Source organism: Dipodomys ordii, unplaced genomic scaffold (assembly GCF_000151885.1).
Source record: "Dipodomys ordii isolate 6190 unplaced genomic scaffold, Dord_2.0 Scaffold17, whole genome shotgun sequence".
Taxonomy (NCBI): domain Eukaryota; kingdom Metazoa; phylum Chordata; class Mammalia; order Rodentia; family Heteromyidae; genus Dipodomys; species Dipodomys ordii.
This window is the reverse complement of record NW_012267233.1, coordinates 25550125-25574417: the sequence shown is the minus strand read 5'-3', so window position 1 is coordinate 25574417 and position 24293 is coordinate 25550125. Positions and strand designations below refer to the sequence as shown.

General features: G+C 44.3%; 1 protein-coding gene across 1 annotated transcript in view; it reads right to left on the bottom strand.

Annotated features, from left to right (window-relative positions):
- The window catches only part of Pag1 (phosphoprotein membrane anchor with glycosphingolipid microdomains 1), a 139557-nt gene that overhangs the window by 12115 nt on the left and 103149 nt on the right, over positions 1–24293 (bottom strand). The window contains exons 4-7 of the mRNA XM_013012563.1: positions 7756–7962; positions 5742–5793; positions 3955–4051; positions 527–1125 (exon numbers count right to left, since the gene is read on the bottom strand). Of these exons, the coding sequence (XP_012868017.1) occupies positions 527–1125; positions 3955–4051; positions 5742–5793; positions 7756–7880 (873 nt within the window). The 5' untranslated portion in view covers positions 7881–7962. The remainder of the gene's footprint in view (positions 1–526; positions 1126–3954; positions 4052–5741; positions 5794–7755; positions 7963–24293) is intronic.

Sequence of the window (24293 nt, the reverse complement as noted above, 5' to 3'; positions counted from 1 at the left end):
TTATACACATACATTCACAGAAAGCTGTATTTACATTTTAGAGCTTTGCTGAATGTCTAAATTTTAAGAGTTGTATGTTATTGTTTAGAATACAAAGCTCTTCATTGGTTTATATGAAAACATACACAATTGGCTGTAATATCAGAGGCAGATGAGTTTTGGCTGTCTCTGTACACATCACTATGATTTGATTTCTGGGATCCTGGAAAGGTCAAGGCCACAACAGTGCTTGCAAAAGCAATAAGTAAAAAAGGTAAAATATGTGGCCAAGAGTCTAGTCTCTTTCTATAATTTGTAGCCTTCAAAGTGTGTAAAAATAGAAGCTGGTCCTAATTAGACATGATGTAGGAACTGGAAACTCTCCAAGTAAGGTGAAGAGAGAGAAATATTTTATAAACACGAGTTTTCAGTATTCTATTCCTTGGAGAGGGAAAGAGCCAAATACAGCTTATGCTAAAACAGCTTTCATCATTCAACAAACTCCTTGGCAGGACAAAAGCTCTGGAACCGGAAGTGCACAGCTCACCTTGTTGGTTTCGCTGGCTCCCTGTGCAGCTTGCTCTTCTACCCCTCCCTCCTCCTTCTCCTGCAGGTTTTCATTCTCATCCAAGAGTTTCACAGGAACAGGGGGTGGGGCCTCCTCCTCAGGGTCACAGGAAGTTCCAAGGATGCTCTCAGCATTGGCACTCTGGCGACACTTCTTGTTCCTGTCTACTGAGGCATACTCTGCAAACTCTGCTTTGCCTTCAGTTGGAGGTCCTGGAAGATCTTTCAAGGCAGAAATAGACTTGGACTTGCTGTGGCCTTTGTCCAGGTGCGCAGCAGCAGTCACCTCTTTAATCTCCTTCACAGTCTCATACAAGCAGTCTTCCACTATGTTTTCCTGAGATGAACTGTCCTTGAGTACCTCATAAGGCCCTTCCACGCCCGGGCCCTGCTCTCCGTCCACGTTCCTCGTGGTGAGCATGGTGTCCACTGTGCTCTCTGGGGGGAGGCTGGGCAGCTCCCGGCTCTGATGACATTTTGGCTTCCCGGTGCTGTCCTGTGAGTCCAGCAGATCGGAAGCCGAGGTCTGGACTTCCTCGTAATGCTGCATGCAGGTCAGGGTGCTGTCCTCTGAAAGAACTGAAAGAGTAGAAGATGATTCCTTCAACAAGGAACACAGCCAATCAGATAACGTAACATTAGGTTACATCACCCAGATGCTTGCTTTTGAAAAGATGACATTTGGCTACAGATGGTACACATTTTGAAGTCATCTGGTATTCTCATTTTTATCATATTTTATTTTTATGTTATTTATTTCTGGTTCTGGGGTTGGACTCCGGGCTTTCTTGATTGGTCGGTGCTCTACCACTTGAACCACATCTTTAGCTCAGTTTTTTGCTAATTTTGAGATGGAATCTTTTGGGCTTTTCTTCTTCAGGCTGGCTTCAAACCATGATCTTTCAGATATCGTCTCCTGAACAGCCAGGATTTCAGATCTGAGCCATCGGTGCCAGGCCTTGATCAGCACTTAATTAAAAACTGCCTTTCGCATCTCTCTCAGTACAAAATGTAATAAATGATCTGGCTATAATTTGGCTTGCCATTTCTTTTTATTACTCTTAGTAAGCCTGAGGTAAGCCATGTCTTGTGAGAGAGGGTGCAGGTGATGACTGATGGGGCCAAATTGTAGGAGGCTGGACATCAAAAAAGGATGTGTGTTTGCAATGGCCTACTGGGAAGGAATAGCTGGCAGCCATCTGTCCTCAGTTTACTTTGTTTGGTAGACATAAAGGAAGCAACAAGGTAAAAATGCAAGTATCACAAATCTATGCTTAAAATTTTTTTTCTTCCATTCCATCCCTGCCTTCTACATTTCTATCTCAAATTACTATGTCCAAATGTGAAATTCTTCTTCTCAGGAGTTGGAGAATGGTTTGAGGCCAGCAAAACCAAGGCAGGAGTTGGGTGCTGATAAGACATACCTATAGTCTTAGGCAGGGATCTGAGGATCACTGTTTGAAGCCAGCCTGGGCAGAAAAGTCTGAGATTCTTATCTCCAAGTAGCCATCAAAAAGTCTGAAGTGGAGGTGTGTCTCAAATAGCCATCAATAAAAGAGCTGAGGTCAAGTCTTAGTGCCAAACAAACAAATCAAAACAACAACAACAACAACAACAAAAAGACAAAAATAAGCCAGGAAAACAGATTTGAAATTCCAGCTATTCAGGAGGCAGAGATTAGGAGGGTCATAATTTGAGGCATGGGCAAAAGTATGAGACCCTATCTGAAAAACCAAATGAAAGCAGAAGGATGGGGATGTGTGGCCCAAGTAGCAGAATGCTTGCCTCCTAAGATTAAGGCCTTGAGTTCAATCTACAGAACTACCAAATATAAACAAATAAAGACAAATGTTAAACTCTCAGACCACCACAGAAATGCCAAGTGAAGCCAGCAGTGTCCTCTTGTCAATGGTTGTCAAAGAGTGACTACTGTGTGTCAAGAATGGCCTGAGGCTGGTGGAGAAGCCTCAGCAATTGGAACAGAAACCTGCCATTATGGTATGTAAAGAGGTGATCATGTTTTTACATTACTGTCCCTCATATTTGGGGTGGGGAATAGTAGGAAATAGTAGGGCACATGGGAAAATGATATCGGGTACGTCAATTCTCTGAATCAGTGAACATTCCTCATCCTGGAGAAGGCCTTCTGCCCTGGGGTTCTGATTGTGTCACAGGGATCAGAAAATCAGGGCTGGTGTTAGAGGACTTAGGGATGAATTCTGACCACTTCAGTTTTCTTACCAGTAAAGGGGGAAACACTGGGGGTGGGGGAGGGAAGAAAAGGAACTCCCAGAGGGTAAAGGAGGCAGAGCCTAGAAGGCCCAGCTAAGGAAACCATAAATGACTGCTTTCCTGAACACAGGATGGAGGGCTGAGGAGACAATGGAGGACGCTGTGGGGGGGTCCCAAACCCTTCCACCCTTCTAGGCACTGGGATTTGTCTATAGCTCATTGCCAAGTGACTGTGCATGTATGAGGGGGAGGGAGGGACACCAGGCGGAGAGCAAAGGGTGCTTCCACTTTCATTGCTAAGTGATTCCTTCCTGTCCACACACTCTGTTTTCACTCAGGTGAAAGTGTATCATAAGCTGTAAACCATGAAGCAAATGTAATTGCCGCTCCTGTGAGTGAGAGCAAAGTGTGTGTGAAGAGGCTGTAATGTAGAATGCTCTGAGCATGTGCCCAAGACACTGACTGCCTAGTTCAAATTCTAGATCCTGAGTGGGAAGCTAGTGGCTCATGCTAATTCTTAGCTACTCAGAGGCTGAGATCTGAGCACTGTGGTCTGAAGCCAGCCTGGGCAGGAAAGTCCATGAGACCCAGGCCCAGCAAAACAAAAAAAGCAAGCAAACAAAAAAATCCTCTCTAAAACTAACTTCCAGATCCTGGAGCTCAATGACTGCAAATTCTTGGTGAAATTATTCCCCTCTCTGTGACTGGCAGAGAGGTTAACCCCACCCATTGCTGCCACTAGAGGCTGCATTCATCCTTACACTACAAGAAAAGGGGAGGTTACAGGTAGATCAAGGATCAGCTGACCCTGAGGAGAGAGAATGCTGGATCTTCAAGATGGGATGAAGGAAATTTCTTATAAGTGAAAGAGGGAGTGAGAGAGTCAGAGAAAAATGTGAAGATGGATGAAGAGGTGGGTGGTAAAGATATTACTATGGGTAACGGTAATCTTTCAGGGTTAGGGTGAGTGACTTAACACACATATACATCTTAAAGCAATGACTGGAATGCAGGAGCCAATTACTAGATATGTATGTACATGAGATTATCAGCTAAAACTAGACATTAAAAAGAGGGGGCAAGAACACACTTTCCAATTTCTGAACTACATTTTTAAAAAGAGTACTTTCGTACGTGACGAGGTCAGGTGGGAAGCGGTATTTTTGCAGAACTTACTGTCACCATTGGTGAGCACTCCATTCTGTTCACTGCTTGCAAGGGGGTCTGTTACCAGGCTGGTTGCCGAACGGCTGAACATCTCCTTGTCTGATGGCTGCAAAAAACAAACAATCCACAGTTCTAAGAAGATAAGAAGTACAGTAAAGAATAGTAACTATATTTAAGGGCTCACACAACCCTTCCCAATTGGACAGTGAACCCCTAAAACCTCAGAGAAACGAGCCAACACCCCACCTGGTCATCAACAAATAAGAACCCACCAATTCCTGCTCAAGCCAGGGAGAGGACCAGAAGTTCCAGTACAAGTCAAAATTGAATAATAGGTGTGACAAATGTGGCCAAGTGTCACTCACTGCCATCTGAAGGGAACAGACTCAAAACCGGTAAAGATCAGATCATGCCATTGATGTCTGAGACTCTTTCAGAATCACCAAGCCACCAGGGTTCATGAAAAAAATGATAAAATAAAATAGATTGCAAACTTTTCCTAGACTCCCAAACACTCACAGGACACTAAGAGGGAAGGGTGGCATTGCCAGTTTGTTTCCTGAAGGGCTACAAGGTGTAGACACTGCCTGGAACAATGTGCCAAGCGAAGTTATCACTAAGGATATAGGCAGAACTGTACTGTTCTCAATGCAGTTCTTTAAATGCCTAATGGACCCAAGATTGCAGCCAGGCCGAATGAGTGTATGTTTTTTCCCCCTTCATCTTTATCAAGACTCTTAAATATTCTGGAGCTAGCTTGTGTGTGAACTCTGAACACGTCGGCTAGCTGGATCTCTTGTAACACAGTTGGATTCATTTACCCTAGTGTCTTAACCAGTCTATGCTTGACCTTGAGAAATGTTGTTCTACCTAGGAAATATCTTTAGTTTTCACACTGTCCTAGAGCTTAGGCAGGAGTCTGAGCACAGAGTCTTGTTCCAGCTGCTGGGCGTGCTTGGCCATTTAAGGGCATGACACTGAGTCAAAGGACAAGGCAGGACCAGGAGTCGGCCACTGCTCCTTACCAGGGATTCCTTAGGCTCCTGGGCCCATAAGGACCCTGAATGATGTTAAGTCTGAGGAAATGCAGCAATACCTAAGGCATTAAGGGTCCTGGGTCTGGTGAGCTGCTCTAGATGGAAGTGTGTCATCTCTTGTTCATGCCCAAGTCCTGACTCCTAGAACCTCAGAGTGTCACCTTCCTTGAATACAGGATCACTCTAAATGACACTAGTGAAGAAGAGGTCACACTAGGATGGGGCAGTCCAGTATGTCTGGTATCTTTATAAACAAGGTTTGTTTACAAAGGGGAAAGTTAGACTCTGAAAGGAAGAGAGGCATGGAAGGGCAGAGGCAGAGACTGGGCTAACACATCCATAGAGAAAGAAGGTCAAAGGACACTAGCAAACCATCCGAATGTAGGAAGACCTGGAGCCAGTTCAGCCTCAGAGAGAACCAATACCTTGATTTTTAGGTTTCTGCCCTCCAGAACTGAGAGAGTACAACTGCTATTGAATCTGCCTGTTTGTCCTCTCAGATTCACATAGGGCAGGCAAAATAGAAGCATCTCTGTGGTGGGTGGGGGCCAGTAGCACAAGCACCCCCATTTCAGAAGACCTCAGCTGACCTGGCCAACTCCATAGTCTGCAAGCCAGGGTGACACTGATGGACAGAAGGTCACATTCTCTTCTTCCCGTTTCAGTCAGATCATTAGTGGTGACTTGTCTGGATGGGTGGCTTTTAAAGCATACAGACAGAGGTTAGACAGACAGACAGACAGGCCGACACAGACTTACCACATTCATCAGATTCTCATCATCTCCACTATGAATCCTTGGCTTCTTTTCTCTGAAATGGAAAATAAGAGATTGATTTAAATGTCAACTGTGTCCTTTAGAATCAAACCCACACTATCCTATCCTAATTCTTGCTAAACTTTAGATCTCTGTTGTTTTAAGAAACATAAAAGACTGGACAGTCAGTAGATCTTCTTAGGTGTCTAGGGTCTGAAGAAGTTAAATCTGACAAAGGACTGTTCCCTGTTGGTGAGCACCCTTCTCCAAGGGGTGAACATGAGAGGACCAAGGCTGGGTCTTGAGTAGAAGCTGTTTATACCTAGAATTCTAGAAAGACTTCTATTGTTTTTTTGGGGAAATCCAAACAATTATTTCATCTCCTCACTTAAAAGTCACACACTGTAATGGAACAAAGAAAAATATAAATTTTGGCACATCAGAAAGAGTACATGCTCTTAGGATGAGTCAGATATACTTCTAGTTTATGGAAAAGTCAAGTAAAAATAGAAAGTGTTTTTAGTCAGGACAATCCACAAGGCCTTTGGGTGTAGACCAATATATTCCATCTGCGTATGAGACAACAGTGACACCTAGTGGGACTATAAGTAATGGCAGCAAGGTGGGCCAGCCCAGTACTGACCTGTTTCCTTCTCCTCATGGCCACTGGACTTGCCCAGCCATGGAAGCCTGGCTACATGCTAGGCAGAAATTAGGGGCTACTTGGGGTTAGAGAGTCTGGAGTTCTTCTCTTGACAGATTTTTAGGATGGAAAGCCATGGCAGATTTTAAATGACACTTGTCAACTTCTGAAGATGAGATGACAGCTAGATAGAGGCGGGTCTACATTAGCATGAAACCACATGGCTCATGCCAGAAGGCTGCATGTAACACAACTGTGACTGAAATCACAACTGTTATAAGAAATCACTCCCGGTAACCCTGAATTTCTTTCTTTCTGAATAAAGATGTCTTTTTTTTTTTTTAAAGGAGGTGGTGTATGACATTTTGCATGAGATAGGGGAGAGAGGTAGTATAATTCCAAAAGAAATAAAAAAGGCACCGATGATGATTTTACATTGCTCTCATAACATTGTTCTCTTCTAGGAAAAGTAATCTGAAACTTCAGTTTTAAATCACACATTTTATTTTAATTTTCCTGTCAGTCCTGGGGCTGAGCATTTGTGCTCCAGGCTAGTGCTCTACCACTTGTCCTATAGTTCTGTTCCAGATCTTTAGTGATTAATTGAAGCAAGAGTCTCATGGTCTTTCCTGCCCAGGCTGGTTTTGAACTGTGATTCTCAGATCTCAGCCTCCTTAATAGCCAGGATTACAAGTCACACATTTTAGATAAGGAATATTCCCTCTAAAGCCATGTAACAACAGAAATCCTCAGTAACTTCCAAGTGGTGGTAAACAGGTGCAGATAGCACTTCGATTTCAAAGTGTTCACAACTGGAAAAAGACAATGTAAGTTTTGACAAGGATATGCTGAGAAGAGCAGGAATAACTTCATCCTGACCACCAGTGACTCCTGCTTGTATACCTAGCTACTTGGGAAGCTGAGACTGAGAAGATCCTGGTTCCAGGTCAGCTTTGGAAGAATAATCCATGGGACTCCTTTCTCAACTGAAAGAAACTGAGTGTGGTAGCATGTATCTTCCATCACAATTATGGTGGAAGGCGAAAAATAGGAGGATCATTGTCTAGGCATGTTTGGACAGGAAGGAGACCCTATCTCAGAAAGAATCAGCACAAAACATGTCTGGCAGCATGGCTCAGTGATAGGGCTCTTTCCCAGCAAGTGTAAACCCTAGCACTATAAAAAAAAAATCCATTCTGAGTTGAAAATATAGGAAGGGCATTTTGTATTCTTTCTCAGCAAAATTAACAGAAATCCATATTTGCTTAGTGAAGAATGTCTTGAGACCTTTTGCAACAGAGAGACATAATCTGAATTTAGGAGTCTGAAAATATCTGTGCAGTAGGGTTCCGGCTATAACAGATGGTCTCTCACCGGTCACAACTTGAGCACAGGAAGATGAGGAAGGCGATGAGGAAGAACATGGCGACAGCTGCCAAACTTGCCCACAGGATGGTCTGCACTTGCCCACTGCTCAGCATACTCTCCGCAGGTCCCATGATGACAGCTGGAAATGGCACCACTGCTGGAGGAAGTCAGTCCTTCAAAGGTGGCCACATGGGGGCAGAGGGCTGAGTCGTCCTGGAAAGAAGAACATTGCAAATTACTTCCAAGGTGCCAGAACCTGGAAGAAGTTAAGTGAGTATAGCTAATCTGAAAACCTAAAATCTGAATTGCCCCTAAATCTAAACTTTGTGAGCACTGGCATGATGCCTGACATCATGTGACAGGCTGTAGTCAAAATGGCATGCCCAAGACTGGTCAACTCACTTCTCAGCCAGTCAGGAGACATCCTCTTGGGCTGCCCCCTACCAGTAGTCCCCGGTGTGATTAGGACATTAGATCCATCGAATGCTTCTGTCCAGTGGCCAAAAACAAAGCAAAAAAAAAAAGTCATTAAGAATTCTCAAAGATACCTCATTATGGGTCTGCAAGGCTTCCAAAATCTGACAAAATTCCAACCCCTAAGCTTAGTTCTGTCTTCATGCATTTTGGATAAGAAATGCTCAACCTGTAATTAGATTCCCGGGGGGCATGAGGACTCAGAACAAAGTCAGGGAGGTGTGTGCAGGAAGCAGATGCGATCCAGCACCTGGCTTTGGGCCAGTCTCCTCTGTAGCTGGTTTCCCTCCATGGTCAGGGGTAAACATGTCAAGTGGGAAACACCAGTGCCTAGCATCGTGTTTGAAACAATGCATATCTTATCATTTTGCTGTGTTGGAGGATAAATTATTTATTTTATTTGATGGTACTGGAGTTAAAACTGAGGGCTTCCTGTTTGCTAGGCAGGAGCTCTACTTCTTGAGCTACTTTGCCAGACCTTTGTGTTCTGGTTATTTTTGAGATAGGGTCTCACTTTATTCCCCAAGCCATCCCCAAGTATGCAATCCTCATACTTCTGGCTGTAGCTAGGATGGTAGGCATGTGACACCATACCCAGCCTTTTCTGTTGAGATATGGTCTTGTCACTTTTTTTTTTTTTTCCTGCAGGCTTGCCTAGAACCACGATCTTCCCTATCTCAGCTTCCTGAATAACTGGGATGACAAGGGTGTGTGAGTATACTCGGCTATTCCTTGAGGTGAGGGTCTCATGAACATGTTTGCTCAGTTTGGCTTGACTCATATGGTGAACTGTTATGCCTAGCGAGGGGATGGATTCTAAATGTCTTCAAATAAGGATCCCAAGTACTCGGAGGCAAATAAATACATGTTCGTATAGGTTCATTTAAAAAATACCAAAATAGTATAAAACATTTTTCTATCACTTCTGCAAACATGCAATGTATCATCTGTTCCTTACTGTCATCTTTGATCCCCTCAGCTCTCCAAGCCCATTTTCCTCTTAGGAAGTTTAAAGTCAATACAATGGAGTGGAAGGATCCTTTATTCACCTGCCTGCAGTTAGCCATGAGATTTTGTTTTCAGGTCTGGTTTTCATTGAGCTGTTTCCTGTGAGTACTGAATAAATGCATTTTAAAATGAATGGCTGGAAAGATGTGCTACGAATACACCCTCAGCAATAAATAAGAGCTATTTATAAACAACCACTTAGGACATTTTAGTACCTGTATGTGCCAGGAACTCTAAATGCTTTCCTTATTTAATTATTTGCCATGGTGTGGCGGGACTGCCTGTCTCTGTTTTACAGATGTGGAGGCTGAACCCAGCAGAGAAATCACTTGCCTCAAGCATCACAAGAGCTCAGTCAGGAAAGACATGTCCAACTCAGGCTCTTATTTCCTACAGGAAGCTCTTGCTGGGGCTGGGGCTACTGCTCTCTGCTCTAGCTATGATGCTAATAAATGAGAATGTTCAGTTTAGAATGTTCTCTCTTAAATGAGGGAGGGGGTAACAAGTTCGGCAAGAAATATACTCATTACCTATGTATGTAGCTGTAACCCCTCTGCATATCACCTTGACAATAAAAATTTAAAAAAGGAAATGTAAATTAGAACATTTATGATAAAAAGAATGTCAGGAAGACTTGAATATTAAAAAAAAATAAATTGGGGCTGGGACTGTGGCTCAGTGGTAGAGTGCTTGCCTTGCATGCCTGAGGCCCTGTGTTCGCTTCCTCAGCACCACATAAACAGAAAAAAAAAAGCCGGAAGTGGTGCTGTGGCTCAGGTGGTAGAGCGCCAGCCTTGAGAAAAAAGCACCTCAGGGACAGCGCCCAGACTCTCAGTTCAAATCGCAGGACCAACAAAAAAATAAAAGGGGAAAAAAAAAGGAAATTGTCTAAGCCAAGCGCTGGCAGCTCATGCCTGTAATCTTAGGCTACTCAGGTGCCTGAGATTTGAGAGTCACTGTTCAAAATCAGTCTTGGCGGACAAATCAGAAAGACTCTTTTTTTTTTTTTGGTTGTGGGGCCTGAACTCTGGGCCTGGGTGCGGTCCCTCAGCTCCTTAGCTCAAGGCTAGCACCCTCCTACCACTTGAGCCACAGTGCCACTTCCAGCTTTTTCTGTTTATGTGGTGCTTCTATTGGTTGCAGCTATAACTGAATGAAAACAGCCTTGTCTTCTGATTTGTTGATGCACAGAATCATCCACTCAGACTCTACAAATTGCTACCACAACCAGTTATTAAAATACATTGAAGAAAGCATTAAAAAAACAAAATGCTGAAACAAGGATACAGGTTGACCCATTGTAACAATAATGTTGAAAATGAACTTTACAACTTGATGGGGGGGAAGGGGAGGCAGGAGGAGCTGGGGAGGTGGGGAAGGAAGGGATAGTAGGGGAAAAACAAAGGAGGGGTAACAATGCTCCATAGAAAATGTACCTTACTCATGTAACTGTAACCCCTCTGTACAGTATCTTTACAATACCAAATATTAAAAAAGGAAAGCATTTAAATCTTAGCGACCCATGGAAACATGTGAAATATGTTTTTATGCTTGGGACCAAATCATGAAATGTTTTAGGGATTACAGACAAAAGAGTGATCCTCTGCATGGATGTATTCCCTGTGTTCACATAGCAGATTAATCATGCGAGACCCACGCATGAAGAGTGAAGTTCTTGGCAAACAGCTGGCCATGTGGATTAGGCAAAGGCAGAGCTCACCAGCAAGCCTGCCATGGGATCTCTGGCCCGTCTCTCGGTATGTTTCTCATCTTCCCTCTCTCCTCTTTCCCTCACCGTGAGGAGGTTGGTGGAATAGAATGAAGCATGCGGGGTGTCAGTCTATTAGGACAGTGCTGGGAGAATGCATGAAAGGGGATTATTATAAGGTACTGAACAGAGGTTGGGAAAAATTGTGTCAAAACTGCCAGCTTACTCCCCTTCAATTAGAACTTTCTGAAGAGCTACTGAGAGACATACTTTTCCAGAAAGTTCTCACCCCAGACAAAAATCTCACAATGAGGAGAATAATGTTCCGGTTCTGGTTTCTGCGTGAGATACAGTGTGCTGCCATGTTTGGAAGACATCTACCTCCGATGTCTCGCAGTGGCCCTGTGTGGGAGAAGCAAGGCCCTGGCAATGGGGGTGGTGATACCAGGACCAACAGGGCAGAAGTATCCACAGCAGCTATAACCTGCCAGATCCCAGGGGCCTGGCAGCGTGTGTGTGCGCGCGTGTGTGTGTGTGTGTGCGTGTGCGCGTGTGTGTGTGTGTGTAAGGATTTGTTGGTGACTTTGAGTTCTCAAGCAGCTATCCTGGTAGGATGATTCTTATTTTATTCTCTGTCCATTTCTCTTTGGATTTGCTTGTAAAATTCTCTGTCTCTTCCTTCTCTGGATGGCTCTTTAAATGGCTCACCTACAATGGAGCCCAAACTGTCTTCTGCCATCTCCCTGTCTGCAATGTAGTTGGACTGCAGTGTAGGTGCACATGTGTGGCTCATGTGCTTTATCTTCATGGCAGAGAAGAGGGTGGAGCCCAGAGAGGGCCGGGGAAGGGGGATATTATGGATTTGAACTTTAAAAAATTCTATTGTTAAACATAGTTCAGTTTGGGCTGGGAAGTTGGCTCAGTGGTAGAGTGCTTGCCTTGCATGCCTGAGGCCCTGGGTTCGATTCCTCAGCACCACATAAGCAAAAAGAAAAAAGCCGGAAGTGGCACTGTGGCTCAAGTGGTAGAGTGCTAGCCTTGAGCTGAAGAGCTGAGGGACAGCACTCAGGCCCAGAGTTCAGGCCCCACGACTGGACCCCCCCCCAAAAAAAAGAAAAAAAATAGTTCAGTTTTTAGCCAGCTACGGCGAGGTGGCTCATGCCTGTAATCCTATCTACTCGGGAGGCTGAGATCTGAAAATTGTGGTATGGTGCCCACCCAGGCAGGAAAGTCTGTAAGACTCTTATCTGTAATAAACCACAAAAAGCTGGAAGTGGAGATGTGGCTGAAGTGGTAGAGTGCCAACCTTGAGCAAAAATATCTACTCAGACACTCAGTTCAAGCCCCAGTACCAACACACACACACACACACACACACACACACGTTTTCAGACCACAAGTACAATTATTTTTTTGAGTTCAACACAGGACAGGACAAAGGGGGACTGTTCATTTTTATCGTACCTTGACAATATTATTGTACCATGGCACCTGAATGCTCTAAAAAGAAGAGATGCAGAAGACAGTAATATTAATGCAATCAGAATGGAGCATAATAATTATACACCATTCTTTCCATTTTACAAGTCTTCATTATTGGCTTCCCTGATGTGAAATTACAGTTGGAGACTCTTTAGGACAACTGGGTAGAACTGCTGGAAAGAGACAGTGGAGCTCTCCCGGGCCTCCAGGTCTATATAACTGGGTTACCTTGGGAGCTTGTCCTCTGAGAAAGGTGAGTGCTTGCAGTTACATGACCTCTTTGGAAGATCCTTACAGAAATGGATTTGGTTACTTACTTTGAACAGAAAGCTCCATAATCTATTTTTATTCTTTAAAATGCATTCATTCCAGAATATTAATATGTTAGTGATTCAATTGACCACCACCATTAGTAAAACCACTGGCCCTTTTCCTTAAAAGCAGGCTCCATGCTTAACCACAAGGTGGCAGTATAACCCTAGCCTCAGGCCCATAAGCAGGCCCCTTTTTTTGAGACAAGGTGCTCAATTATTCTTGTTTGTGTCTTAGGTTTGGCATTTTAATTGTCTTCATTAGCTGGGACTATCAGCCACCCAAATCAATTCCAACAGGAAAGAAAACAAATCCCAGACAAAATTAATGAAAGGTGCATACCAAATGGGAGCTATTTTTCCTTCCTCACCCGAACATCCTGAACAGGTAGGTGCTCTGATCACAGCCAGTTCTACAGATAATACCTGGGCAGAGCTGGATAGCTAGCTAGATGAGCTTGTAAGGTAGACACTCTGCACTTCCTTTGAAGCAGGTTTAGGTTAGTAATGATAGTCATTACCACTTTACAGCTGTCCTAGTCAGCCCATAATTAAGGATGATAGAAAACACCTCCACTGATAGTCATGACACCTCCCCTTCCTCTCCTCCCCCATGGATAAAATGAAGGTAAAGTCCCTAACCCATGGCAGTTACTCCTTCCTGGTCATTATGAGGTGTGGGAACAGTGGGGTAAAAGGATACTTTCATGGGCTACAGATTAAGTGAACATGTTTAACAATGGCTGAGGAGCCATCTTCTCTCTGGTGAAGCCCAGTTTTGAGTTTATTAGGGGATGCACAGACAGGCCTGCTTCATTGAATGAGAGGAGACCATTCTGTGGTACAATCAGGGAATAACAGAAACAAATGCTTTCAGATCCACCCTGATAAAGCACACAGGTTTTCCTCCTACATCATATGGGTATTACCAGAATGTAACCAGTTGTTCCTTTCCTGAATCAAGGAAAGAAAGATCCCAATCCTAAACAAGGCCTAAAATACCCTACAGGGTTTGGCTCTCACCTAATTCTCTTACCTACTTTCTCACCCCAGTACGTCTAAATTCCTTCATCCATTCTTACTTACTTATAACAAAAGAAAAAAGACAAAAACTACCATCCAAAGATAAGGAGGTGGTGTGAGACTCCAAGGCAGGATTATTTTATGTATAATGCCTTTACAATGTCCCTGTAGAGCAATGCCAATGCTTCCTGTGGCAGCTTAAGAGAAGCATGTCACCTGGAAGGCCTTAGCTTGGCCAGGCCTCAGGCCACATACTAAAACTCCCTGCTCAGGGCAGAGCCAGACTCTGGTCCTAAGAGGTCCCACAAATCCTTCCAGCCATCTGTCAGAACAACCTGATTATTTTCCAACACACTAACCTATCAGTCTACTCAGGAAACATGAAACGGGACCATATGGGAAGGGGATGTGTGTAGCTGTCACTTGTCTTCAAGAATACATTAAGTTTGCATCACAGAAAGCATGTAGTTAGTTGTTTATCAAACCCAGTTTTTAGCTCCAGAAACGCCAAAAAGTCCGATGGCCTCCATGGGGAAGGGAATGACTTCAAAGGTTGCTTCCCTCATGCTTTGATTTGGAGGCCAATTTCCAAAGTTTGTTTTTCAAGAAAGGTGGGGAGAGTTAGTGGGAATTAGTGAAGAGCTTGATCTTTCTAGAAGTACGTATTGTATGCATTCTGGACAGAGCCTGAGTCTTGCTTGCAGGTGGGCGGAGACATAATGTTCTCAGCTGTGCAGTTGGGGCTTCAGATTCTCCTTCCCACATTGTGTGTTTGCTCACATGTTCTAATTCCAGAGTTCTTTGAGCGCAGTCAGGGATAGACACATCTTACTTTCAGCTATATTCCATGACCTGAAAATGCTGGAACTTTTAATTGGTTGTCTGTCTAAGGGAAGAATGGTGAGTGGATTCCCCGGCAGACTCTCAAAATACAAGTTAAGATTCTAATTTCTATGCTTAGGCAGAGAAGTGCTCTAAACAAACTATTCACAAATGAGTCTAGCGATGAGTTAGGGCCGCATCCTAACTCTGGCATGAACACAGGCTTCTCTGCACCATCACCAAAGCAGCACAGGTCTCTGGAGAGAAGGCACAGTGTGCTGGAAGCACTGGGGTCACTGCACAGGCATCAGCAACCCAAGCAGTGCTCTCAGTGCCAGAAATGTCTCCAGCTCCAGGCTCAGTCTTCTGGACCTGCTTTCTTCTAGGAGATGGCGATTCCATCTCTCCTGCACCCAGGGACCTGACAGGGACTCCACCAGGGAGGAGCTACAAGCTAACTTGGGTTCACAGCTGTAGTCCTAGTGTGTGGCACACAGTGAGCTTATTTACTGAATGAACTGTTCAGAGAAGGAAAGGCTGGGCAGCCTTGCCCAGCTAGTAAGAGTCTGAACAAGCTTTTCCCAGTCTTCTCAGTAGGTTGAAATACTTTTTTTTTTTGGGTCTGGTTGTGGGGCCTGAACTCTGGGCCTGGGCGCTGTCCCTCAGCTCTTCAGCTCAAGGCTACCACTTGAGCCACAGCGCCACTTTCGTTTTTTTCTTTTTGCTTATGTGGTGCTGAGGAATCGAACCCAGGGCCTCAGGCATGCAAGGCAAGCGCTCTACCACTGAGCCACCTTCCCAGCCCAATAGGTTGAAATTCGTTGGGGACCCAGGAGTCAGAAAAGTCTGTTGGTCCTGGCATCTTCTTACATATGATCAGCCACCTTGCTTTACTGTTTCCTCCCAGCATTCTGAAGATGCCAACTACAAATCAGCCATGAAATGAAAAATATTAGAAAGCTTAAATGAGCACATATGATGTGCCAGTCACTGTGTGTGTTTGTGTGTGTGTGTGTGTGTGTGTGTGTGTGTGTAACTCCGGACCTCATGCTCTTATTTGGCTTTTTTTTTTGCTCAAGGCTAAGACTATATCCTACTTCTGGCTTTGTTGTTGTTCTTTTTTTTTCTTTATTGAGATTAATTACATAAAATTTACAGTATTGTGGCCTAGTGGTATTTAGCTAAAGTCACCAACACATTTTAACCTTCACAATGCTAATTGTCATTACTTCTGGCTTTTTACCGGTTAATTGAACATAAGACTCTTGTGTACTTTTCTGCCCAGGCTGGATTCAAACTAATGGCTCATTAGTGCCCAACGAAGTGTAAGGAGTGGGCTGTTTTTTGTTTTTGTGTTTGGTGCTGGTAGTGGGGCTTGAACTCAGGGCCTTGCTTTTTCATTCAAGGCTGGCACTCTACCCCTTGAGCCAAGATTCCAGTTCTGGCCAGCCACTTTTCACACAATACTTTACTCTCATGACCTTCTGCTATAGTTCTAGGTATTACTGAATGTGTTTTATGGATTCAGTGATGAAAGCTTTAAGTAATGGAACACTTTCTCCTCTATGGTGCCACTCAGCTCTTCCAGGAGGTGCATGACCCCTGGGATCTGCCCGGCCTGGGGCTGCAGCAGACAGGTGAGAAGCGGGGAGCCCTCCACCTTCCCAGAGGCATCCACTTCCCTGCTCCATGGCAAGTTCTGGTGCTAGAGAGCAGAATGGCTGCTCCCGTTGGTTTGGCCTACAATTGCTCCCAGCTGTGCATTAATCACGACTGTCTTTGCAAGGGATGGGAGGATTTACAGGCCAGGTCCGCAGCTGCTGATGGATATGGTGTTTACATGCAGGCCCACTTCCAGAGACCAGCGCTATTGACAGTCACACACCGCTAAGCATTGCTTTGCGCTGTTTTTATTTGGCTTTTGTGGCTCAATGATTCAGTCACATCTCTATCAAAATAACAAAAGACTCAGCCAAAAACAAACTTGGGTTTCTTTGCTGAGAGAGGCTCAGAAATGTGCTCCTGGATGTCAGTGCCTTTCAAGCCCATCTTTCACAGTTCATGATATTGAAAAGATGACATGTATTTGAACACACTGGAAAGGGATAGCTACAAATACTCCACTCTGTCACTGACACCATTGGATTTTTTTTTTTTTTTACTAGTGCTATGTTTGAACTCAGGGCCTTGTATTTGTTCAGCTGGTGCTCTACCACTTGAACCATGCTCCCTGCTTGGGTTTTGGCTGGTTAACTGGAGATAAAGTCTTGAAGACGTTTCTTCCCAGGCTGGCTTCAAACCTCAATCATCTAGCTCTCAGCTGCCAGAGTAGCTAACAGGGGTGAGCTACTGGTGCTCCATCTAGTTTTTCTGTGCAAAGATTTTGAGCTACTCAGTGAGCCTTTGTATCAAAAATACTTCTCTGAGAACAGGAAATTGCTTAAGAGCAGACAACATGTTAAGTCATTCACACTGGAATGTCAGCGGAGGTGTTCTGTTTGTAACACCCTCTCATTCTGTGACAGGGCAATTAGGTCAATGCCACCCTAATGGCTTGTATTGTAGAGCTGCTCATTTAATATTCAACCCAGGAACTGGCAAGAATACAGCTCAATTTATCACACAATGCCTAATACATCATAGTTATCCTTATATTTGGTTTTTTTTTCCAGTACTGGGATTGAACTCTAAGGTCTCCTGCGTGCTAGGCAAGCATTCTATCACTTGAGCTTCCCTCCTCACCCATTCTTTTATTTCTGAGATAGAATTTTACTAGCTTTGCCTGGGCTGGCCTAGAATTTGAGCTCCTGCTGCCTCTGTCTCCTGAGTAGCTGAGATTGTAGGCATTTGCCTCTATGTCTGGCCCCAAGAATTAGTTATATTATAAAAGAGCCAGAAAAAAAATACTTCTTCATTCTTAAGAAAGAACAAAAACAAAAACAAACCCCCAAATCCTCAAAACACATGAACACATTCCTTCAAGTTACTTACGGGTGTAATTGCCTACGCAGATGTGGGGAAATGTTTCGAGAGACTAGATTGATGGGAATATGTGGAAATGCTAGGCTGTGGTTTGTTTCTTGCTCCTCCACTTCCTTCTTCTTGCCATCTAGGACTTGTACTCAGGGCTTCATGCTTGCTTGGCTGTTCTCTCCCACATGAACTATACCTTTAGACCTTCTTTTTGGCTGATTTTTTTTGGAGACGGGGGATTAGAGAACTGTGCACTGTCTGCACTGTGATTCTCCAGATCTCAGCTTCCAGAGTAGTTAGGATTAGTGTCATGAGCCAAGGTCACCAGGCTCCAGCAGTCTCTGTTGTAGCAAACCTCCCTGGTGACTGATGCACTCGGTAATTACAGAAGACTGTCCTAAGACTGGTGCTTCTCTCACTTTACCAGGCCTGCCGATGATCCTAAGCACCTGCTAAGGTGTAGATTCAGATTCAGCTAGTCTGGAGAAGGCCTAGGGTTCTGCATTTCTAACTGGCTGTTGAGTGCTATCTAGGCTGTGGCCTGTGGTCCTCACCTTGAGTCCTACCAGTAAGATGTTTGTCTTCCTTCCAATGAGAGATGGAGACATATGTAGCCAGATCCTTGGGTGCTGAAGCCTAACCTTCCTCTTAAGTGAATGATTGAATTATATGTGACCATAAGGTCAGAGCTCCTGTATCTGAGAAACATTCCTTCTGTTATTGCTGTTTTGAGACAGGGTCTCCCTATATAGGCTAGGCTGGCTTTGAACTTGTGATCTGCTTGCCTCAGCCTTCCAAGTATTGAGATTAGAGGCACACATCTGAAGACCTTCTTGATTCCTATAAATGAACATGAATATTAGGGATGTCTGAGTCCAGAGTATGAGAATATGGCAGAGAGTGGTCCATACTGTGGCCCCTGCAGGGCCAGACTCAGCTTCTACTCTGTGCATTTCTATGAAACCGCTGTGTGGCTTAAAACATGTCTGAGGTTCTCTGTGCCTCACTTTCTCGTTCTGAAAAATGTGATCACTGCTGAAGTGACTTTCCAGCTCCAGCGTCTAACATTTTATAATCATGGCTGGTGATTTCCAAAATGTGCAACAAAAATTCAGGACTTTGTCCCCAAAGGGCAATGTTGCTCCTGCAAGAACATTAGATGCTCAATGGGATGGTAGATTTCAGTTCCTCTGAAAGCAACATCTTCCTGATCTAGGGGAACCCTGCTGAAGCCACACCAGCTAAACTGATGTCATAAGGACAAATCATGACAACTTTTTCAGACAGCATCTTGCCAGGAGTCATCTAACGGCCCTTACAGAACATTGAGAGCACATTGGCAATGCCATCAATATACACAGGCCAAGGGGCTCACCAAGAGGTGCTCTATGTCTCATAGAGCTTGGGCAGGTATGGGGGTGCATGCTTGCAATCTCAGCACTAGGGATGGTACGGCAGGACAACGGTAAGCTGAGGCCAGCCTGGGTTACTCTATCTTAAAAACAACAACAACAACAAACAAATAGAACACAGGGGCTTGATATGCTTACAGGTTTGCTATGCAGATTTAGAATAGCTTTCAACAAAATACAAGAGTAGTACCCAAATATACAGATGGTCCAGACGTGTAGAGACCTCTGTCAAATACTAAAGACACTCAGCTACTGGTGTGGGTCTCACGGGTTTGTGGACTAATACTGCTGATGAGATTTACTCTTCCATAATTGCTAAGTCCCTACTATGTGCTCAGCACACTCCAGCTAATCACACCTGGAACATGAGGTCACACTGGTCTGCTGTGAAAATGTTCACAACGAAGATGCATGCTGGCTGAAAGCAGAGAAGAGCTCTTGGTTGCATTTCATGGATGTGACTTAGCAGATGGGGTGGCATGTCCTTTCCCTCTCATCACACTGCAGCAGAGCTGGCATTTCCCCTCGGTTGCTGCAGCTCCATGCTGCCTTGCTTGGCGGCTGAGGCTCATGGAAGCTCAGGCAGCTGCAGAGACCTTGGACTGATGTGGTTTCAAGCTGAGACCTGTCCTCAATGTGTCTTGCAGATTCCAAAGACAGCCTTCGCATGTTCACAGGGCGAAAAGGCCCGTTTCCCATGTGTACACGCTGTCACGGTAGGGTCAGCTGGCCTCTGAGGATGGGCCGGGTTCCAAGGATGAGGAGGTGTGTGCAAAGAGCACCTCCCTCACAACCAAACCCCCTTCTGAAGGGCAGAAAACTGCTCTCCCTTTGCAATTAAGACTAAAGCTTAAAAGAGCACATAGTCACAAAAGGGGGTAGCTTGAGCACTGAAAATCACACGAAGGCATTAACCACTGGCAGCAGCCCAAGTCAGCTGCTGAGGAAAAGGAGGGGACAAAGGAGGAAAAGAGCCCAGGCTGGTCTGAGGGAGACAAGACATGGGGGAATAAGCTTGGGTTTTTTTTCAGGTCAGTTCTGCTTCTACCTTGACTGTGGCTGGCCTTGATCTCTGGGGAACTTAGCGAAGAATGATGTACATGTACTCATACGTATGAATGCATGCCTGCAGGGACGGATTCATAAATGTATGTACATGTCTGTCTGCATTAATATTTTGGTTTCCCTCTCTTCCTTTGTCCAATGGAGAAGATAATGCTGTATCAACAGAAGTAGAGGAGCCAGGTATGCTAGCATAGTAACATCTCACATGAGCTCACAGGATTAAACATGGTATGTACCAGTTGGAATATGTCATGTCTCTGGAGCAAAGTCCTTGTTCTCTCAAAGGCTGCTCATAACTTGGGGAGTGAAAAAAGTCTCTAGAAGATAGAAAAGCCCATAGGGAGAGTCTCAAGGAGAGATATGCCTGGGAGAGAATATCTCACTTCTGAGGAGGCAAGCCAGAGAGAGCATCAGATCAGCTGATATGGAAGTCTTGAGGATGGGCCTACTGAATAATCAGCCTGGATTGTATCGGAGTGCATGGCCTGTGGGTCCCTCCACGGAAACCCACCCCTTCCCTCTTGACTCAGGGGATGTGCTTACCTTGCTTCCCAGGCAAAGGGGCCCTAAAGAACACTTTACTTCCTTATCTCCTCCAAGTCCTGCTGATAACACCTGGAACATGTCCAGACCTGCTCATCAGATCATCTGACAGACTAGAGTAGGGCCTAAGAACACACACACACACACACACACACACACACACACAGATACGCAAACACATAGACACACAAACACAGACACTGACACACACACACACACACACAGCCTGTAGCAGGGCTTGAACTATAGGCCTCAAACTCTCATCTGGATTTCTTGCTTATGGCTGGGGCTCTACCACTTGAGCCACATCTCCAGTCCAGCTTTTTTGTTGCTGGCCAACTGGAGATGGAGTCTCACAGACTTTTCTGCCTGGGCTAGCTTTGAATTGTGGTCCTTCAGGTCTCAGCCTCCTGAACTAGGACTGCAGGTATGAGCACTTGGCACCCTAGTTAAGAATCTATATTTTTAATGGACATTCCAAGAGATTCCAAAGTGGTTCACCCAACAGAAACCTTTTGAAGAACACATGTGGGGCCCGTATTGTCTATCGGCTCTCAAGTCTGTTCTTGCTTTGCCATCCCTGCCCAACAGCCAAAGCTCTACTTGTGACAGGCCTTTGTCCCAGGATCTGCAGAGAAGCTTCCGTTCCACTGTGGGGCTTCTTAGTTGTCACCTGCCCAGTGGGGACCCCAGGAGGTGACAGTTGCTAGTCTTAGCCCACCTTCAGAATGATTGAAAATCTACACAGTATTGGGCCAGGGGAATCACTATAGAGAGTGAGAGGAAACATATTTTGTGTGTGAACATGGCTTCCATGCTGCAGTATTGCTTTTGTTGGCTCATTTGGGGAAAGGGAAAATCGAATCCCATGGTGGGTGCTGAAGGCAGAGGGGAGGGGAAGGCCCAGGGAAGTCCACGGGGAGCATGGAGGCTGACTCTGCTCCTCACAAAGCCACATCGCTAATGTGATTATAAGGCCTAATGAACCGAAACAAATCCAATTCTGAACATCTTCATGGCTAATGAAAGTCACATCTTGTCCCTAAAGATTTCCCCTTTTCTCTGTTTATAAATCACAAGTAAAATGGAGGTGATGCATTAAGGCTGTGTTTATAAAAAGTCTTTGAGTAGAAACAGTCGTAGGGTTTGAATGTCACGGTGGTTTCAGAATAGAAGGATCACATATGGACATTCCATTACAGGCCACAATGTTAAAGAGTTGTGGGGAAAGAGCTTAGAATATGATGGATTCATTAAATTGAAAGCTTTAAGCTAGTCCCTTCCCCCCCACCCTTACTGAATTTAAAGTACCTGGGCAATGTGGTCACTCCACCCCAATTTCCATTGTCTTTTTGAAAGTAAAGGTCAGGAGAATTAATAATGTTGCCCAATGAGAACTAATACTAGGGCAAGGGACTGGAACCTCCCCCTTTCTCCTAGCCCTCACAGCTCTGCTGTGTTCTGGCTCTGTTTCCAGAAAGGGCATTTTAGCAGCACTGCTGAGAAGAAGGGGGAGACAGATGGTGAAGTAGAAACCCTCCCAGGTTGGGAGTGCCATATGAGTTCAGTAAAGAAATGCTGGTCTCCTCTTCCTGCAGTACTAAAGTCACTCTGTTCCAACGTAGTTAATTGAAAGGCTTTATGAAGAACCTTTAAAGCATGAGAATTTATTTAAAGCATGGGAATGCAAGAGATTTTTCACTTGCCATCAGGAGTTCATTCTCCTCTGTCTGAAGCTGTGAGTGGGACTGGCAGTGTTTGAGCACAGATGGATGTACTGAGCTCCCTTTTAAAGGTGTGGACTGAGCACTGCGCAGTCATGGCGGCCTTGCCAATGCATGTTATATGAAATATCACAGTGGGAATTGACCTGGGAAGGTCACTCTGTACTTGTTTCTTAGGGATCTGTTATAAAAAAGTTTCCAAAAAATATATTTACAGAATTGAATATAATATGTGTTCAGCACCCAAACTCATTTAGTTGGCAGGTGTAGTGGCACAGGCCTGTACTTTCATCACTGAGGAGGATGCAGCAGCAGGAAGAGGACTAAGTGAGCCTAGATTTCATGCACAGCCTGGGCAACAAACAAACAAAACATCTTACAAACAAAACATCCCAAACCAAAACCCCCAACTGCATCTAGGAAAAGGTAGTCCTTGCTACTCTAAGAAAGAAGTTCATACTTACCATTTTACATAAACTAGATTAAATAATCAAAGCTATGTGCCTTTATTCCACTTCTGTTTTTTAAAATAATACATCATCCTACCTTGAACAAAAACGATTCCGGTTTTGCCGGATTACATTTCTTGGAATTTTCTCCAAGCTATTTAAAATTTGATTCCATTTTGCTTCTTAGTAAGTTGGTATATTACTTTGTGAGGAACAAGAAGATCTTAGGGATACTAGCAGCTACAACACGTTCTGCTTCATGAGTGAAGGTAAAGATGTGCTATAACTCTCAATGATCTAACCTAACGCTCCATGTCTACAGCTGGGATATCTAGGACTCTACACTGTATGATTTCAGGCTAGCACTCAAATGATTGATGATCTCCCAAACATAGTACCAGAATACAGTGACTGTAAGGATTAAGTAGGGTTGGGGGTAGATAGAAGAATCAAATTCCAATGTTAAGCCGGGCACCAGTGGTTCATGCCACTATAATCCTAGTTACTCAGGAGGCTGAGATCTGAGGATCGCAGTTCAAAGCCAGCGTCGGCAGGAAAGTCTGTGAGACTCTTATCTCCAATAAACCACTCAGAAAACCGGAAGTGGTACAGTACCTCAAGTGGTAGAGTGCTAGCCTTGAGCTGAAGAGCTGAGGGACAGTGCCCAGGCCCAGAGTTCAGGCCCCATAACCGACCCCCCCCCAAAAAAATCCAATTTTTCACATATCGTAAGAGAATTGTGTTATGGCTCCCTTTCCCCTAGTTTACTACTGGATGAACTGAGGGGCCTACTCCTGCCTTTGCTAACCAGATCGACAGCATTCTTGAGTGTGGCTAGTGTGGTCCTTTGCCACGTGCTGTAAGATATGTGAAACAGCAGCAGAACCTACTAGTAATTAATGTCACAAAAGTTGCTTTCATACAATAGCAACATAATAAACTGTTATGGTTTGTTTACCTGCATTCTTGATAAAACTATTAATGACATTGTCATTAACAATGGCATTCATTGTTCTAGTATAGTGTCCCTGAAGCTTTATGTGACTGTGTAATAATCTCTTAAGAGATTTTAGTGCTGGGAAGGTTTTCTTGTCCCCATGAATAAGCATGCCTCTTTTTATAAAAACGGAACTGTTCATACAGAAACATATTTCCTTCATTTCCTTTTTTCTCTTCCTCTCACACGGCTGGCTGTAGGCTCAAAGCATGTAATTATCTTCAATTATAGCAATTATCTTAGTCTAGTTCTTTCTTTCCTCTCTCTGCACCAACCCCAATTACAAGTTTCTTTAATCTCACACTTTTTGAAGAAACTTATATGTGTCTACAATTTTTAGAAGCAAATCTTCATTTCTGAATGATGCATACATACAGCTTTAAATTTAATTACCATGACGATTCCTTTATAGATTTAAAAAAGTTCTCAATGTCCAGATTAGGCTTTAGAAGGAAAATATGCTTTCAAGACAGAAAAACACAAAAGAAAAAGGAGGGAAGGAAGAAGAGGAGGAAAGAAGGAATGGAATAGGGAAGGATGGATGAAAGAGGGA